The sequence below is a fragment of the Anopheles cruzii genome, chromosome 2 (assembly GCF_943734635.1).
Source record: "Anopheles cruzii chromosome 2, idAnoCruzAS_RS32_06, whole genome shotgun sequence".
In the NCBI taxonomy this organism is placed as follows: Eukaryota; Metazoa; Arthropoda; class Insecta; order Diptera; family Culicidae; genus Anopheles; species Anopheles cruzii.
This window is the reverse complement of record NC_069144.1, coordinates 24,558,731-24,578,991: the sequence shown is the minus strand read 5'-3', so window position 1 is coordinate 24,578,991 and position 20,261 is coordinate 24,558,731. Positions and strand designations below refer to the sequence as shown.

General features: G+C 46.1%; 1 protein-coding gene across 1 annotated transcript; it reads left to right on the top strand.

The window, feature by feature from the left end:
- The first annotated feature begins 334 nt into the window (after window positions 1–334).
- Window positions 335–18,412, top strand: LOC128275460 (guanylate cyclase 32E). Its single transcript, XM_053013966.1, has 14 exons — window positions 335–644; window positions 3,843–4,081; window positions 4,699–4,821; window positions 5,009–5,195; window positions 5,965–6,215; window positions 9,130–9,201; window positions 12,230–12,375; window positions 12,453–12,600; window positions 14,527–14,617; window positions 14,739–14,926; window positions 15,735–16,019; window positions 16,103–16,349; window positions 16,806–18,132; window positions 18,205–18,412. The coding sequence occupies exons 1-14, from the start codon at window positions 335–337 to the stop codon at window positions 18,410–18,412; spliced, it is 3,822 nt and encodes a 1,273-aa protein (XP_052869926.1).
- The last annotated feature ends 1,849 nt before the right edge of the window (window positions 18,413–20,261 follow it).

Here is a 20,261-nt window from a genome sequence, read left to right as displayed (position 1 = left end):
CAGGACAAAAAAAAGGTTTCTTTTCTGGAAAAAGCGTTCGAACCACTGGGCCTACCATTCCCTCCATGTCTTGGATCGCAGTGAGCCCTACAACAGCATGTGCCGGGCAAAAGTGTCGTTTGCGATTGAAAATTATGCGACCGGACCAGTGGATGGCCGTGGCCCGGCACTAGAATGCAGCACTCCGTTCGCCGACGCTTTCCCGGAAATCCCGAAGCCCTTCTGGCGGTAGCACAACGGAACCGGCATAGTCATAGAAAAGAAAAGACAAGCCCACGGGGTCCCAACCTGTGTCGGGGGTTGTCCTGTGCTGATTAAAAGCGTGTAAGAAGTTATGAAGTTCGTACGCGAACCGCAATCCAACCGAAGTACCAAAGTGTCCAGTCTAGTGTCGTCAAGAAACAGTGTGCCCGTGCGTGAATCGTCCTCGTCGTCATCGTCGTGCCCCTTCCGGTCAACCCTAGCGGAGTCGTCCATCGCGCGAAATCGTGCCCCAGGAGCAGGAGCAGGCGTTTGGTGTGTTTACGCCGTCGGTGTCCTTGTGCTGACGTTTTTCGTGGTTCGCGGCTCGGGTGATGTGTTCACCGTCGGCTATCTGACCGGTTCGCAACGACGCACCGGTGATCGGGTCTACGATAGGCCGGGTAAGCCATGCTTTACTAAGGATCTTTTAACACGTTTTGAAAGTCGACAACGGGCCGCAAATGAAAGGGCAAGGAAAATGGTTGTGGATCGTAAATTTTATTTTTCCAATGTTGAAGGCGGCTTGAAGGCTTTATTTATTTGGCCTGTACCTTAAACCTATCTCGAGGACTATGACAAGGACTCCTATTTTATGAGAGTAAGCAAATGGAATGGTACAGTGGCAATCTTTCGTTGAATCATGATGTATTTAAACATTGTTACCATTTCCTTGAGATAATCACTTAATCAAAGAATCTATTTTCTTATCATTTTATATTATACAATATTTGTCCACATTATGTTTTTGCGGGTTTCAACGCTTTTACACTTCTTTTCATTGTTTAGAGAGCATGTTTCATGCATGTGTGATATTTTTTTCCAAAAGTGTCAATAATGTTTCCAAATTAACGGGTTGTTGTAACCCACTTTAACACGAAGTTTTTTTTTCTGAAAAGAACTCAAATCGTATGAACAGATGCCCGTCGCTAATCACACCCCAAGCATCCGCAGTCTTAAATAGCTTAAAATGCTTCAGTGGCCAGCGAAGCGACAGCAAAAGGGGTACAAGGAAGCAGTCACAAATGTAGTCCGCCGCACGCTGAATGAAGTGCAGAGGTGCAGAGCTACTTCACCAGCTTCGCTGCGGACGCACGCCGCCTGCAGAATTAATAGACGCCGTTCATTTCGCTGTCACTGTCATCCGTGATGAGTGAGCTTATGCTCTCGGGTACTTAACGGGAATGCGCACTTCGGGGCGCGCTCCGGCGCAGAGCTCCTTCGTCCTTCGGACCGGGCAAAACGGAAATAATTAGATAGCTGCTTCCGGCCAAATCCAGCAGTTTCGCACACATAAAACCATCGTAGCGAACGGTACGGGACCCAAACGTCGTGTAACAAATCCCTCGCAACGCGCTGGTGCAAAAATTTAATTCTACGTTTATACGGCTGTGTGGGTTGAGTTTTATGTGCCACCCAACAGATTAGTGAAGAAACTATTTAAAGAGTAGCACACTAACTTCAGCTCGGATGGTCCCGGGCCTTTATGGCTGCTCGTGATTTGGTTAATGTCTGATTAATTTCGGGAGGATCCTTGACCAAAACTGTTTAAGTTTCACACGCAAATCACACTTCTGTTTGGTGCTAACATAAAAGCGTATTTTCTGAATGAACCGCAGTCCCGGCATCGTCGCAAACGTCGTATCCATGCAGATTGGTTTTTCTTTCCACAAATTTCAACGACTTGAAAATGACGATGCTGTACGCCGCGCCGCCTGTGAGAAAGAAAATGTTTCATCCCGTTAAATAGCCGTCCATTTGTCTTCCTTTCGAAACGGAGCGGAAAGCCAACGACCATCGCCATCGCTCAAGGCACCAGTTCTGGTGGCACCGTTTATTACCGAACACACCACGTTACGTTACGGTGCTTCAACGAGCTACCTGGTGGAAGTTCTGCAGCCTGGTAGCGGCTGGCGAGCCGCAAGTGTCCAACGTTGCAAATGGGAGCAATTTTGGGTTTGAAAAATGTTTACCCGTCTGTATGACGGCTGGCCAAGGGCAAAGAATCCGTTTTTTTGAATCGTGCCTCGGCCATGCCCCGGTCTCACACGTACACAAACATTAATAGTGTCTGATAGGGTGCCGCCGAGCACACTTTAAGGTCGTCTCGCCGGAGAACGTGTACCGTGGCCGATCGTCTGCAGGAGATAATGTTTGATAACCGCGTAAATTTGAACTTAAGCGACCGTTCGATCGATGGCGGAAAGAAAAATGGTTTATAAACAAAATTCCTGCCGGCTGCCGGACTTTTTGGTACAAGATGTTGATACTTGAACGACCAAAAAATGCGTCGCAGAGCTCACAACACCAGTTCGCGTTTGATTAATAGATTACTTTCACACCAACCACCGAAGAACGTTAACGGTGTGATAAAAAGAATGGGTCGACGACGGGGGCTCTATAATTAAACCTCAACTTGAAGTTCTTCATTCGCCTGAGTTATCATCTGTTTCCACCTTCTGGCACGGCCACCAACTCGCCATTCGTCTCTAATTTATGAGCTTTCCAATTTAATTAAGCAACAAGAGCTGGTGTTGGACTTTAATTTACTTGCCCGTGGAAGTGCATTTGTTGCACCGCTGAACAATGGCCACCAACGACGGCCCTGCCGTCTGTAATTAATTGCGGTTTTATGCAAAATACTATCGTTTGATAGGGGAAAGCAAAAATATGGTCTATTGTGTTGGACGTGGAAACGAAACGGAACCGGGCCAGGCCGGAAAGTGCAAGTCCACAGCATAATGGCGGCGAAGGTTCGCGACGGTGAACTGTAGTTGACAGGAAAACCAACAGCTTCGACCGCAAATTTGTCACAATCGTTTCTGGATGAAAGACCGCCGGAACAGCACGGAATTCTAAATGTGGGATCGTTACTGTTTTCGCCGTTTTGCCAGTTAACGTTCTCCTATGAAAGGCCCGAATGTTTGAGCATTTTCCGCGCGGGGCTTGGGAAAAGACGAAGCATTTTCTTTGGTCCGATTGCTTTAGTTTCTTCTCGCTAGGTCATAACGGGTGTGTGACTAACACTGCACAGGGTTAAAGCTGAAAAGAAATACGATAAGAATGTTATTAAAATATTTCCGTCGAGTATCCTCGTGGGTCTTTTGGTTTGAGCTCTTGGTCTCACGCGGTTTTGCATTAGTGTTTCGTTTATTGAAGTAAAAAAGCTTGAATTGGCATTCTTTTATTCAACTTGTTTTTCAATTACTGGAAACTATTCAAAACAAACCCTTCTGCCAGCAAATAAAAACTTCTGGAGCAAATAAAAACACTGCCCGAATGGCGACTGAAACGAATAGCACGGCAACACTGAACGCTTCATTACTGGTTTGGTTTGCCTTCCCGCTACACTTTGTTGGCCACGAAGACCAATTAAATGCCCACCGAGACCCCATTGCAAGTTGCTGGCCACTGGGCGTCCAGACAACCGGTAGGCAACAGCATCCGACTCTGCTGTTCTCTGCCCGGTTGCTTGGCCGGTAATAGAATATCCTTTTTATCTACTTACAGCCTTTCTTCCATTACCGTTCCTCTCAACCGAGCTCTCTCTTTCACGTTCACTCACTTTGGTCTCCGTGCGCTCTGTGTTTTTCCCGGGATAGGATTACAGATTTCCGGTGCCATCACGCTGGCCATGCGCGAGGTGAACGAACGGTACTTCAGCAAGCATGGGCACGAGCTGCGCTTCGAAGTGGCGGAAACGTACGGCGAGGAGATGACCAGCATCCGGAAGACGGCCGACCTCTGGACGCGGGACGTGGTCGGTTACCTGGGACCGCAGGAAACGTGCGTCCACGAGGGCCGAATGGCGGCCGCCTTCAATCTGCCGATGATTTCCTACGTGAGTAGCATCGTCTGGGCGGGAGGTGCCAAGAGGAACTATCTTAATTTATTCGTCCGAAAACATTAGCAACATTAAGTGCCAGAGCAATACTCGATCGGTTGCTCTGTTTGGAAAAAATAATTATCGCGTCTTAGAGAGGGAAGAAGTTTGGTTTCGTGTGCTGTGGTTCACCAATTGGTATGCTCGAGATAAGGATATTCAATAGTCGTCGTATTTTGTGATTCGTGTGCGTTATTCTTAGTTGTTTAATTCTTTCTTCAAATTCTAAACGACTTCTTTATTCCTGTTTTTAAAAGATAATTTTTGAAGAGATTTAATTCAGAATCCAGTTTTAAGTGCTTCTTGGCAAATTATCAAATTTTAAGACATTAATTAACATTAGTAAAGCCATTCATATATTTGAAATTAAATATGTCTTCTGTTAAAATATTTAAATTGAGCCAACCGTTCTTCTGACTACGAACGTTAGAGCGAGGTTCTTACTTTGTTCAAACATTTTAATGCACAATCTTCGACATCCATCATAGCGAGCAATTGAATTTGGGTGACAAAGTAAGCCAATTAGATGCGGCCATTCAATCCCCTACCATCTCTCGGGTCCTTCCGCTTTGCAGTTTTGCACCCACAACGAAACGTCCAACAAGAAACACTTCCCGACGTTCGCCCGGACTCGACCGCCGGACCTGCAGATCTCCAAGTCGGTCGTGTCGCTGCTGCTCGCCTACAACTGGACCCAGGTACGTAGGGCGGCCCTCATCTCCGCCTCCGCCCCACCATTGTCTCACCAGCCCTCACTGTGGCCACCTTCTCTCTGCCTTCTCCGTCTGTCCGTCCGTCCGTCCGTCCGTCCACTCAAGTGTCTGACCGAAATCCACAAAATCCGATCGAAAAAATGGAAAAATAGTTTTCCTCGGCTTCTTTAAGGTTAGTTTTTTGTATCGTGCTTCAGACAACGGTGAGTTCGACGCGGTGGCGGAAACGCTCAAAACTACGCTCAAGTCGGCCAGCATCCGGGTCCGGACGGTCGCCACCTGGAGCGACGTCTACCACCACGGCTACGCCGGCAATCCGTTCGACCGGCTGGTAGAGGAAACGTACGCTGACACGAGAAGTAAGTGGAAAGCCCGTGATACGGGCAAAACCTCGGGCATAAATAAATCAAACAAGGTTGAAATGGAACGTCCTGAAGATGAACCGACCCAGTCGTCAACCGTTGAGCTGCAGAATAAAAGCAGCACAAAACTTATTTTCTTCTTCAGACCGTTTCATTATCTTTAACTTTCTCCTTATTTGTTCTAATCATGTCCTGTGGAAAGACAACTTCATTTAATACATAGCCTTTTATCCACATTCTTCTTTCTTGTCGATAAATTAACCTTTATCAGTTTGAATGTTTCCGCTCGGTAATGATGATTTCACGGAAAATGTTCCAATTTTCAAACCTTGTTTTGATTGTTTTAAATTTTAAAGAGCTCGCTTTCTTAAGTAAAATTCTCCGGACCATTAATCACGCCGCAGATCACCGGACACGCTTCGCTCCGGGAGTGACGATAGCAGATCGCTTAAGGTTCAATTAATACCCAAGACCGTTTACCGAGCTGTCGCGGTTTTTTGATAAATTATTTCCAATTTGCTCCATTGAACCGATCCACTGCGCGTTTCCACGACCCTGCCGGCGCGGTCCTCCGTAGCGGGTAGTTGGGCCAAACTGGGCCAATGGGTTCTGGGCACCCACCGAAAAGTACGCAACAACCGTTGCGCGCTCCTTTGCTATCGCTGCTTCATTTATTTATTCATCTTTCGTCCTCGTCACGCTGAGGACACTCGTCGGCAGGACATTAATCAAATTATTGACGTTTTCTTTTGGTCCGTTCCGACAGTTTATCTGGTGCTGGGCTACCACTACGAGCACGTGGGGCTGCTGGTGAGTCTTCGGCGCAAGGGGTTGCTGCAGCACGGCGACTACTTCGTGGTCGGTGTCGACATCGAGCAGTACGACGCGGGGCTGCCGACGAAGTACATGCACGGGCTGCTGCAAACCACACCGGATCCGGATGCGGTCGAAGGCTTCCGACACTATCTGGCCGTCGTACCGTCGGCGCCGGTTCGTTTCGATGAGTTTGCGGTGCAGGTAAGTTTACGGGCCATGATGGCAGACTGACGATAATCGGTTCCAGCTACAAGTGGCCGGATTGATCGAGTCAATTCCAGGCGCGTGCCGATGTTTCCGGTATCAATCAAGTTGTTTCATGGCTTAGACTTAAGTTTCGGAACCTCTTTTGATGTTTGAAAATTGGTTTTCACGGGTTATTGGTTTTGGGATGTTTAGACCCATAAAGAGTGCATGACATGAAGGAAAAGCAAAAGGAAAGTTTCTCAAATGGCTTTATCTAGATTGAGAAGTTCATAAACTAAACTAAGAGAAGTATCAAACAAAACAATACCCTGAGCGATTAAGGAAGCAAAATCCGACTGGCAACATCGAGAGAGAAAGAGAGATTTTGCAGTCAAGAAATGCAGACGGCTAAAATAGAATCAACGGAACGCGTAAATAAGGTTTCGAAAAAGATTGCCTAATTAAATTCATAGTTAAGTTAATCACTCAACCAAAAGTCCATTAAAAGCCAAACGGTCTCGTCGGCACAGAAGTCGACCAGAAACGTCGGAGAAAACTGGACACACCAGTAAAACCATTTTATGTGCCACATTCTTTTTATTAAGCTGATCCTCCGTTAATAGCAAACGGAAAACGAAGTCATAAAAATTTAATTTAATTCCACCCCCTGGACACAGCAACAAATCCTGTGTATAAATTACAGCTTCTTTCGCGGGACACTGACGCGGGTTAAAATTTCCGAACCACACACACAGTGGATCGAAACCTCGTCAGTGAGTTACTAAAAATTGCAGAAAAAAAGCGAGCGAAAACGAAATCTTCTCCAACATACGGAATACGAAGGAAGCATATTTATAAACTCGGCATCGATTTGCCACCGGCGGGCGGGGCGAAAGCGTTGAAAGAGTTAGGAGCGGTATTAAAAATAATAAATCACTCGCTTGGGCGGTCGGGCGCAAACAACAAACAAGGATTTGGTGGTGAAAGCGAAACGGAGCGGAAAATGCAATTCGTGGAGGGGTGGCTCGCGTTCCGCGGAGTGCAACGTGCAATGCATCAAGTGGCACGTCCATTCGTTTGCGATCTACATTTCTGGGCAGATGGAGATGCTTCAGGGTAAAATTAGTACGAAAACAAATCGTACACTGCCAGAATCAATAACACTGTTCCGATTGATTTAAAGTATTGGAGAAGAAGTAAATTTCCTTGGTATTTGTGCCTTTTTAGCACGTTTTGCTCTTTTTCTTACTTCCTCATCTTATTTGCTTTAGTTTATATCATTTTTGCCTATTTTATTTCTGTTTACTGTTTTCTCTTTACATTTCAATTTTAACAAGTTTGTTTTTTACTCTGTTGTTTTATTTTGTACTCCAATTTTATTTTGGTTTTTACAGGTTCGTTTCCTTTAAATGCCTTCTGGTACACATATTGTTTAAGCTGAGCTCTATTATCACCAAGTTTTATGTTACTAGGCTGCTCATTAAATTCGGAGCCTCGACAACTTAGAGCGCTGCTAGGAGTCTAATTTTTGTTTTGTTTTATTTGTTCACTCTTCATATGAACGTATGTGAAGTTTCATTTCAATCGGACACTTACTTTTTTTTTTAACAAGCCATTTAGTATCGACATGTCACAGTATTTTTCACAATGGAAAAAACCAAGTATCGTGCAGTGATTGAATTTTTATTTTTGAAAGGTTTAAAAGCAAAGGTAAATTATGACCGAATGTTGAAAGTGTATAAGGACTCTTCACCTTTAATTAGGTGGTTAAAAGAGGGGTTTCTGAGTTTAAATGCGGTCGTAGTAGCCTTTAAGACGATCCATGTCAAAAACGTCAAAAAACAGACACAACATCGGAAATCGTAAAACAATACAGGATATCGTTTTCAAAAATCGTCCAATCACTGATAGAAATTAAGTACCATCCCTAGCCAACTCATTGAGCAGTATAACCAATATTTTGACTGAAGTTTTGAGTTCGAGAAAGCTGTTTGCAAAATGGGTGCCGCATTCGCTAAAAACGCATTCGAATGCATCTTTCTTAACAACATTTAAAGCGTTTTCGATAGGATAAAGTGGATTTTGTGCATTGAATCAACACTAGGAATGAGACTTGGGTCTATCACCATGATCCTGAATCAAAACAAAAGGTTAAGGAGTGGTGTGAACCTTTTTCTTCAGTTCCGAAACGACTTCGTCCAGAAATTGCCTGAAAAGATGTTAGCATCAGTTTTTGTGGGATGCGAATGGAATTTTGCTAACGGATTACTTGCAAATTGATAAAACAATAAATTTTGACTAGTTTTGTAACATTTTAGAGCAACTCAAAGCGAAAATTCGTGAAAATAGACCCGGTTTGCAGAAGAAAAACAACCCGTTTCATGAGGGCAACGCACCCTGCACAGAAGAGCATTTTGAAAATAGCAAAAATCCATGAATTAAAGTACGAATTGTTGTAGTATCCACCCTATTCGCCAGATTTGGCCCTTAGCGACTTCCATCTGTTTTCAAACCAAAAAAAAATCGTGCACGGAAAGGGTTTTTCATCAAATGATGACGTCATAACAGCTGTAAAAAAGTAATGTGACACGTCGATACTAAATGGCTTGTTAAAAAAAAAGTAAGTGTCCGATTGAAATGAAACTTCACATACGTTCATATGAAGAGTGAACAAATAAAACAAAACAAAAATTACACTCCTAGCAGCGCTCTAAGTTGTCGAGGCTCCGAATTTAATGAGCAGCCTAGTATTTAGCAAATTGTCGGTTGTATTTATGGCATTTTAAAGACATGAATGTATGACCCTATACTGGGGATGAAAAAGCGAAGTTGATGAAGTTGTGAGCCGGCCGACGATGAATTAATTTCGGAAAATGTTACATATTTAGACATTCACCCTCGTGTCTTGTTTCTCTTCGTCCTGGTGTAGGTAAACAAATATCTGGAGCTACCACCGTTCAACTACCGAAACGCGTTAATCTTCTTCGGAGGCGTTAAACAGGTAAATATTTACGACACATCGCAGATCTGCGATCTTTGGCCGAGTTTTTTGAGAGATTCTGCGCAAATTTACGTTGAAGCTGTGTGGCCGCTTCAGTTGATTCAAACGACGTGCACGCTGTTGTCAGAAGGTGCACTTTTCGGCCGGGTGCAACGAAATCTGTTTCAACTCAGGCGTCACGAGGCGGGTTGATGTTTTCGAACAGGGTTATTTATTGGTTCGCTTTTTTGTCGAAGGAAAGGCAATACTATAATCAAACCAATTACGTAGTAGTGTAAGGTTCTCAATAACGTTTGACTGATTGGAAAATGTGAAAAAGTTTTGGCAGAAAATTGATTGGAAAACTTTGCTAATGTCAGCAAAAGATGTGCAAAGTTTAAATCGAACACAAAATCGTGAACGCTAAGCTCTGGAGAAAGTATCCATCCGGTCACCCTACTTTTCCCGAGCGACCCACAAGCTTGTCACACACATTGCCGTTTCGGAAATTGAATTAATGTACCAAGCTCCGGGGGGCAAATAAACAGAACTCTTCATGACACTAAGGATAAAGTTGATTACCGCCCTGCATGGGCTGCATCCGGTTGCTGCAAACGGGCACCGGCCATAATAAGGACATGGTAATCGACTCCGGCTTCATTGATTGCTATCGAGTTACGCGACAGACGGAAAACGAACTCGTTGGGCATCAAAATACCGGAGACAGCTCTGACGTCGGCCAATGGTTACGCTTCTCCCAACGGGATCCCCCAGGAGTCTGGGCGTGTGCCGAACGACGGCAACTTCCCCAGGCAGCAACCGGATGTAATGTATTTTCTTCCGTATCAATAATGCACTTCCGTGACAATGGACCCACGAGAAATGGAAGAGCTTAGGGAGGAATTTAGAAAGATTTCGCCAGATCCTCTCAGCTGATTAAATAGACCCTCCGAATTGGTTTGCGGCGTGCTGCAGGGCAAAAAAAAACTGCGTAAAGTCCCATTCTTTGTGACCATTTCCGTTGCCTTCTTAATGTTACAGCGTATTTCGAACATCCGAATGTAATGAGGTATGGATTGGATTAAATAAAAAAAAAATTGTGCGTAAATGTTTTAATGTTAAACATAATTCTATTTCGATTGTGCTTAATATGATATGTTTTTCATTTTCATGTCTTTTTATTTCATTCTTGTTGTTGTTGCCGTATTTTGGACTTCGTTTTCGACTACAATGGCCTTAAGACACTGCTAAAAATATACAGAATATTTCAAAATCTGCTCCAATAAAAGAATTAATTAGTATCGTTATTTTATTTTGAGCCTTCGAGCTTTTATTTGCTTCTTTCTGGTTATTTTCAAATTCGGTTTTGTTTCTTCGAATATTTTGTTGTGATTTTTAAGTGGTTGCTTGATATTTTATCTTCGCTTATTGTAACAAATTGAATCGTTTATTTTCTTCTAAATTTCAAGTCTAATAAAATTTATCATATCCAACCAAATGAAATTAAATTTATTGCGAGTCTACCGATCATGAACGATTAAACCAATAATAACTCGATAAACGAATTGTTATCTTCGAATCATCTCAATTACTCAATCAGCTCAAGTGTTGCTGATTGACACACTTTCCTCTGATTGCCCCAATGAAAGATAATTTTCCAATGGCTTAGGGACTTCCTTACACGACCTTACAATTGTGTAATGGCTGCCTCTCGTGAAGCTTACCGCGTCTCTAATTACCATGATTATATTGCGCCCGCAATGTCACCCGCACGGCTTGCAATCTGTTACGAGCTACGAGAGCATGCAGATTGACTATAATTACGGCCGGAAGTGGTACGAACGGATTGCCACATACCATTGTGGGTGGGATCGTTTCAATCCAACGCCGCAACCGGGATAGCCGCAACCAACCGCTTTCCGAGAGTACCCGATAATGTGACTTCGTTCTCTCCGTTCGTTGAATGTCTGTAGCTGACGGAATTGAGCTCTCGTGATATTGAAGCGAAACCATGGGGGGCGTGCATTTCTGCTCCCCATTATGCTGCTTGGAACGGATAATCGATTCCGGTTTTCTTCGATGGCACATGGCACTCTAAACCGATAGAGGTAACCGAGCGGCGAGATTGTGATTGGTAGTGTTGGTGGGTTTTAAGGACATTCCTTTTATACGCTCTCGAGGACCGCCGTTCCGTCCACAAATTGCAATCTACTTCGACGCCCGATGCGACTGGCGCTTAAAATGCAGTTGAAAGTCACAGGGACGAATCAAAAGGATATTATGTTTGTTCTGTGATTCGTTCAGATGGGATAAATGGAAGGGTGGTTCAAAGTTGAATTATTCATCGTAGGTTTGTGTTCTGTGAAGGTGATGAAATTATTGATTTTTCTTTGCAAACGGTTTGGTTGTCATCATTTGGTTCATTTATTGTTCGGCTGTTTGGCGTGTAACTGATAGTTTTTTCAACTTGATTTATCCTTTTTGATCTGGTATTGGAAAAATATATTAATAGCAAAATGGAAGAATTAAACTCACAGATGTAAAATATCAACAAATAAACCCGATCAATTGCTGAACCCGAGAAAGCGCAACTAGCTCTCAACAAATATGTTTGTTTCGGCACAATCTGGCTCCGGTTTGCAACACATAAACCGTGTTGCTCTTTTGTAAACCCCTTGTCAGCTTCGTTTGTTCCCTACTCGGAAGCAGCGCATAGACGTTTCACACTGTACGGCATTCCATTTCGTTCGATTTGCATCAAAAAGCGATTACTTCGCGAACAGCTGGACTCGGTGCGCTGGTCGAGCGAAGTGATACGTACACCTCCTCCTCGAGCTCGACCTCGATAATGGTGTTTGATTAATGACCACCGGCAGCGAGCGGGAACCGTCAACACCGCCAGTTGCCGGTCCGTGTCACGTCCGTTCGCCGTCCGCTGGCTACTCCGGCGCGCTACTTCCGGACCCGGGCCCTAGCCCTTCCGGTTCACCGAGCCGTCCGACCGTCCATTAATTTACTGCTACCTCATCTTTCTTTCCTGACACGCCAGATCCGGGCGGAAGCGGCCTATCTGTACGATGCGGTCCATCTGTATGCAAATGCGCTGATGCAAGTGCTGCAGGCGGGCGGCAGTCCCGAAAATGGGTCCGCCATCATCGACGCGATTAAGGGCCGGGCTTACATGAGCGCGATGGGGTAAGTGACACCAGCCAGCACCTTGCCGGCCGGTAGCCGAGTTTTTTTCATTCGTCCTGATTTCCCATCCCGACCAGCTATCTGGTGCACATCGACGAGAACGGTGATGCAACAGGAAACTACACGATCCTTGCCCGGAAACCGGTCCCCAGCACCGAGCCCGGCCAGCGCTACGGGCTGTTTCCGATCGGACGGTTCAGCTCGCCGTCCTTGGACCGCATCCCGGTAAGTGCTCCCAAAGTGGTTAGTGCCAGCTCTAGGTGATGGATTGATAAGGTCGTTTTTTGGTGCCTTTTTGGATGTTAGGAGAGTAAAGTTGGATAATGTGGTCAGTACACAATAGTAAAGTTGCGCTGCGAACGGGGTGCGTTTCGTATTTATCAAGTTTATTTGCGGTGTGTAGTTTGCAAACCATGTAAATATTAGAAAACAAAACCCAAATTTTTAAAGAAATCAAATTAATAATCGAAATCTAGTAGAACTTTGCCCAATTTTTATAGATGTCAATTTTAGGTATTGTATTTTGTGATAAGCATTTCTCAAACTAATTCTTCAAACAACAATTATCATAACATGTAATTATTGTGTGGACGTAAGCTGTCGGGTTTTTGGTACTGTTCACATTTTTGCACGAATTATGAACAACTCATCAAATCTAAAACACAACATAAGAATAGAACTTATGTTTGTAAAACAATCCTTCGCAGCATGAGGAGTCGAAAAGTGCTTGAAACAAATCAAAACGGTCTCAGAACAAATACTTCTAAATGTTTTGTAGTTCGCGGTGTACATTAGAGCTTCCGTTCGTTGGTGTAGGGTTTTCTCATCTTTTCTTTCACTTCTTCTCTTTGTACATTTCTTTGTCGAATTCCGTAATGCGTCCTCTCTCTGTAGTTTAAGATCCAGGTGAGTTCAGGCTGAGGGGTGGTCCAGTGTATCAATGTGTCTTGTCCGTTGCCCGTTTTTCCAGTCATCGTTGTAGTTAGTGTTTTGATTTTCTCCTTTTTGCCACAAATATTTGTTTCGATTTCACGGATGGAGCCATCCATCATACCGTGGAGCACGCTGGAGTTCCCGCTGATGTTGTTTGTTCCATTTACCCGTCGGATTCGATCACTCACGCTTAGAGATGATCGACTATGTTGGCTTTGTTTCTATTCTGTACCCGTTGATGGTGTTGATGCTTCACTTGTTTCTTGTTTTTCGCTTCCATTTCAACACAGCTTTTCACACTTTACGTTTCTAGTTGTTTGTTGTTCCGATTTCGCTACCAATAAGGAGTGGAGTGTAGAGTTGCATTGATTGTTTAGGAATGTTGGGTTGGAGGTGAGAATGTTTGGACTAGCCCATTGAGTTCAGTAAACAGTCTTCAGTTGGAAAGAATGTTTCGTAGTTACATAAAACTGTCTCCAGTGTAGCCCTCAACCTTGTGATGATTGTGATTTTACAGTACATTTGTAAATAATATAGCACGAAAATTATAGTTGAATTATAAGATTAAAAATGAAATATATTGCAATTACATCATCTTACATAGTAAAAACTATAAATAAACACCTTAGAGTGGGATCCAGCATTTTAAGTATGTTATTTTTTACGTACTATCATAATATGATTTATTGGCATGCATTGGTAGCTGTCTATAGTATTGCAAACGAGTTTTTCAATATTCAATTCACCGTTTCTGCCAATTCACAAAACTGATTGAAAGCCACAACACCGGTAGAGACCCTTCTCAAGCGACAACCGTTAAAGGATAATACGCCTTGTCGTTGCTGTCAGTTTAATTTTCGTCCCCCATACGTTCGATGCAAATCAGTGCGTGATTAATCGTCGCTGCGTCGCTGTCCGAAATTGACCGCGCACCTTCGGACTCTCCGTTCGCTGCGATGATGTCCCTTTTTACCCGATTTTATTTGAAACTTTTATTTTCTATTAGAGTAAACGGTGAAACGTCCTGTGTCTGCCCGTTTTTGCTGGCCCTTTTCGGTTAATTCGCATGCTGTGCTAATATCCTTTCGCATCCTTTGCGGCCACGTGTGTGAGCCCCCTCGTGTTCAGAAGGTCCCGTGACGGTGTTCGGTTGATTCTGATCGGTTTTTCGTCATCTCTTCCATTCTCGGACCTTCGACAAACGACAACCTGGCACAGGAGATACGTTTGTTCGGCACAATCGACTGGGTCGGCGACGGGCCTCCGGTGGCCGAACCACGGTGTGGGTTTCGCGGCGAGAAGTGTATAAGTAAGTATCGGGGCGCCGACAACACGCTGGCAAAGCAGGAAAAACATCGTTCGCTTCGGGAAAAAGCTTATGAAAACCGGGGATGTTCCGTCTCATTTCCTGTGCGTCGCTCCGCATCCAGGCTACACGGGAGAAATCACGGGAGGCATTGCTGGCGGGGCGCTGCTGTTACTGGGCGTCGTTTCGCTCGTCCTGTACCGGAACTGGCGCTACGAGCAGGAGCTCGACAGCCTGCTGTGGAAGGTTGACTTCAAGGAGATCCAGATGCACGAAAACGAAAAGGAAACCGCCGGCCAGAAGATGACCCGGGTAGGTAGCCAGCTTACGTGATGGGGCAAACACCTGGGATATCTCAGTTTAAGAGGTGCACACGATATGCCCTTTCGTGTGTGTCCTCGCAACGGGACATGTGGCCCCGAACCGTCACTGACCTAGTTGGGGCAGTGTTTCTTCGGACTGTTGACGTGCCGAGAGCCATTCACGGTGCGCGCGTGTTTAGTTTCGAGAGGCATTCACGTCGTTCGCAGCGTGACAGCTCCGCAGCTACGGGTGGCCTCTCGATTAGGGACCCACTTCGACGGCGGTGGCACATAACACCGAAATGGAGTTAAATGACCTCAATGCCTGCCTAAAATAACGTACGTCACGTTACGTTAGAGAAGAGCAGAAGTGAGTGAGAGAGAGAGAGAGACAGAAAGAGAGAGAGAAAGAAAGAGAGCAAACAAAACAATTACAATTTCCGCTTTTCCGTTCGTGTGGTACCACAATTCTCCAAATACCCCACTTCTAGTGGTTGATTAAGCAGACTAACAACGTCAAATGGCTGGATTGACGAAAGCGAAGCCATAGTATCGTCTCCGAACCGCAAAACTCAAACTTCGGTGCGATGGAGACGCATGGTCACTTTCATTTGATGGAGGCGCGTGGTATCTCGTACATTTAGTTTCATTTTGGGAATCGTATTGACTTATAGGGAATTTTAATTGCTTTTTAAAGTTTACTTTTGACGCAATGCAATTAAGGGATTATTTTATAGGGAATTCTTTAATCAATTCTATAATTTGAACCCTAAAATCCTTTTTTAATGTAAGGAAACATTTGCTTCCCCATCGTACAGACAACCCACCCGCTGATACGCACCAGTCAGGTCAGTTTGAGCTCCAACCCGGATCTGGACTTCCGGTACTCTACCATCTTCACACCGATCGGGCTGTACAAGGGCCAGCTGTACGCGATCAAGAAGGTAAAAAAGAAGAGCATCGACATAACGCGCGAAATGAAGAAGGAACTGAAGCTGCTCCGGGACATGCGGCACGATAATCTGAACGCATTCATCGGGGCCTGCACGGAGCCACCAAACATCTGCATCATCACCGATTACTGCAACCGCGGCAGCTTGAAGGTCTGGCAAAATGGACAAACTACGCTTGTGATGATTTCTGCTTCGGCTTTTGGGATATTTAGAAGTTCCCCTCCATTCCACAGGACGTGCTGGAAAACGAGGACGTCAAACTGGACAACATGTTCACCGCCTCGATGGTGGCGGACATCCTGCGCGGGATGATCTACCTGCACGAGTCGCCGCTCCGTTTCCACGGTTCACTGCGGACGGCAAATTGTTTGATCGATTCTCGCTGGGTGGTGAAGCTGAGCGACTTCGGGCTGTTCGCGTTCAAGCAGGGCTCCGAGGAGGTGCCGGACGAGAAGGAAAAGCTGGAAGAGACATGCCAAAGTAAGTGCTGGCCAATGAGGGGGCCCGTTTTCAAAGTGAAGTTCTTAATAAATTAGGAAGAACAGTTTTAAGGTAATCGCTCGCGGACCACGGGTTTCTTAGGCAGCTCCTTTCGCCTGAACGCAATGATCAAAGAACCAAAATTATGACCATGCCAACCGAGCGTGGAATGTTTATTTACCCATTCGCCGTGCCAACGGGCTAAGCAAACCGTTTGGCTCTGTTGATAATTGACGAGACCGTTACAGTCTTTCAATCGACGGATAAATCTGCAAAGTCCCGCCTCGCAAACTGTGCGGGCCACCAATTGTTTATGCACTGGATGATGTTAGGCCGTTTTTGCATATTCGCCTCCTAAAATAAACGGATTCGCTCGCTCGATGGACTCAGACTTTGTTCAGATTCGACCGGAACGCCTGCCAGTTGGCTAACCGTTTGCTTTCACTCCTTCCCCAGAACTGCTGTACCGGGCGCCGGAGCTGCTGCGGGCGGGTCCAGCGGCCACCGTTCCCGGCACCCCGAAGGGTGACGTCTACTCGTTCGGGATCGTCCTGTACGAGGTGTTCACGCGGCGCGGCCCCTTCGGCGAGATCGAGTGCACGCCGATGGAGTGCCTGAAGCGGGTCCTGAACCCGCTCGATCCGAACACGCCCTTCCGGCCCGCCATCCAGCCGCTGGAGACATCGTTCGACTGTGTGCGTGAGTGTTTGCGCGAGTGCTGGGCCGAGCGGCCGGAAGATCGGCCCGACTTCAAGACGATCCGCAACAAGCTGCGCGTCCTGCGCAAGGGCATGCGGCCCAACATCTTCGACAACATGATGGCGATGATGGAGAAGTACGCCAACAATCTGGAGCAGCTGGTGGACGAGCGAACGGACCAGCTGCAGGAGGAGAAGAAGAAGACGGAGGCGCTCCTGCTGGAGATGCTGCCGCGGCCGGTGGCGGAGCAACTCAAGCGCGGCCACAAGGTCGAGGCGGAGAGCTACGATCTGGTGACGATCTATTTTAGCGACATTGTTGGCTTCACGTCGATGTCGGCCGAGAGCACGCCACTGCAGGTGGTCGACTTCCTGAACGACCTGTACACGTGCTTCGACTCCATCATCGGCCATTACGACGTGTACAAGGTGGAGACGATCGGGGACGCGTACATGGTCGTGTCCGGGCTGCCAATCCGGAACGGGTTGATCCACGCGGCCGAGGTGGCGTCGATGTCGCTGCAGCTGCTGGAAGCGGTGGCCGAGTTCAAGATCCGGCACCGGCCGAACGACCGGTTGTTCCTGCGGATCGGCATCCACTCGGGGCCGGTCTGTGCCGGGGTGGTGGGGTTGAAGATGCCCCGCTACTGTCTGTTCGGTGACACGGTCAACACGGCGTCGCGCATGGAGTCGACGGGCCAGCCGCTCAAGATCCATTGCAGTTTGCAGACCAAAGAGATCCTGGACTCGCTCGGGGGCTATCAGTTTGCGGAGCGCGGCCTCATACCGATGAAGGGCAAGGGTGACCAGCGTACGTTCTGGCTGGTCGGCGAGGACGCGGAAGCGCGCGCCCGGCGCACGAAGGAGCGGACCGAGCGGCGGGGCTCGCGGGCCCTCAACAAGTACCTCGGCATGCTGAAGAGCGCCACCAACGTGCCGGGGGTGCGGAGCTCGCTCAAGAACCGCTCGTTGGCCATGGCGCTCGGGATGCCCCGAGGGTCACTGCCACGCTCGTCTAGTCTGGAGTCACCGAAAAGACTGAGGTTCGCCAGCGGAGCCATGCTGGAGCAACACCGTTACCATAGGTAAGGTTGGCGCGGGGACAGTACATAAAGAGAGGGTATCCAGGGCTCATGGGATCCGGTTCTCCGCCGCAGGTACAGCGACGACGCCCTGATGGAGGTCATTTCGGACAGCAGCATCCGGCGGTCGGACTACAGTGTTTCGGACGTGACGGAAGACATCACGGCCTCCTGTCCCTGCATCGAGCACCTCGGTCTCGAGAGCCTCGCCGAACCGGCCTATCTGCTAACGAACTGCCCCACGGTGACGACGCCACTGCTCAACAACAGTATCGCCACCTAGCGAGAGCTCCTCGGAGACCGCGCAAACTACCCAAATTGCTGTTATACTGTGTATTAGGTTAGGACGAGGTGGAGCATGAAGAAGAGCCGTTTAGAGAGAGATGGAGAGAGAGAGATGGGGAGAGAGAAATGGTATTCTGCGTGTTGTGTTTGTACTTTTTGGAGGTTTTTCCTTTCAACAATACCCGATATCTAGTCATGTCCTCAATGTCTATGTCTGTGTGCTTAGTGCGATACGCAAGGTGATAAACTAGGCAGGAGAAGGAATCGGACCCATGGTAGGAGCAGCGTTGGGGGGGGAGGGGGGAAGAAACCAGTTTGCTAGCGTCTACCAGCACTGTACTGTGTCACTCGTCGTAACCGTCCCCCGTGGACTCGTTGTGAAATATAATCGTTTGAAAAGCGAACGATCGTCGCTTGGCATTGGACTTTTGCTGTGCACTCTTTTTCAGTATTATGTTTTTAAAGGAATTGAATTTTGGTCGATATTTAACAGATCACAAGGATCTACCCGTTGGCGTTCAAAGCTGCCGGATAGTAATAATCATAACGGACGTATTGCATTTAATCTTCATAGGTGTGGGTCACACCGAAATTTGGCCATCAACGTTGCATATTTGTGACTCGAAGGATGTTATCGTCGTTCTCCTTATGCGTTACTCTTGTTCAGTGCAGTTCAGGACCAACCGTACGGACAGTACTAGGTCTAAGAGTTGAGAACCGGACTGTTTTTAACACTCAAAAAACGTTTATAAAATTTTAATGCGATTTTCTATTTGATTCAAAGTATGTGCCATCGCTAGCTATACATTTGTCCTATCTCTCTGCTAAATCATGGTTTCCCAGACGAAAGAATTCTTCGACTTTTTAAGTAAACTAATTAGTCATCCTATTTCGACTTCCTCGTAGAAAAACGAAGGGCTGCTCAGCCAATACGTGTCCCATCGATGAAAAAGAATGATATTCGGAAAGAATCAAGTCTGGTGAATAACGCGGGGAGGGATAGCAACTCCCATCCAAGTGATTTGATAGTATCCTGAAACAGTTTTGTTTTTTGGGGCGCCTGGTGCTTGATTCCACGGGCCACCAGGCGCCCCCATTGGAACCCACTAGAATTGCATTTTGGTCGTTTTTCGATCAATGCATGGTTCAAATTGATCATTTGTTGTCAGTAGCGATCGGAATTAACGTTTCCATCAGGTTTTAGGAGCTTGTGAAGCATCACACCTTTCTGTCTCACCAGAAAGTTCGTTTTTTGGAGTCCTTGGACCCTTTTTTTTGTAAAGTCAAAATCGCCATTTTGAATTTTTTTAAACCACTTAAAGTATTGCGATCTTCCAAACACAAGTCCCGACAAGCATTTGGTGCGATTCTGAAGTAGTTTTCTACAAGAGAAGCAGAAAAATAATAATTCCCGCAAAACGTCATTTTCAGGCACAAAAGTTGACATAGTTTAACCCTTTCAATGATGGGTTGCACACCGAAGTAATTTATTTTACGACCTGAAATCATTTATCTGATGTCAAAACAAGGTAATGATGAATGAACCGCTAAACTGGGAAGTCCCAATAGACAGGTACAGCTATCTTTTTAACAGTTCGGTTCTCAACTCTTAGACCTAGTATAAGTGAGACGGTTACTCAACTTGACCGTCGTCAACCGCCACGAAACAATAGCATCAACAACGTAATCGACCATAAAGAATGAGTATCCAATCTAGAAAAGAACAGAATCAATAACAAAAGAACATTCAACATTCGACAAATAATTATAATTTTAAATCGAATCTTTCGGTTAATGTTCCTCAGCGCCATCTTTGATTGGTTAGCGGAACCTATACAAAGCTGCGG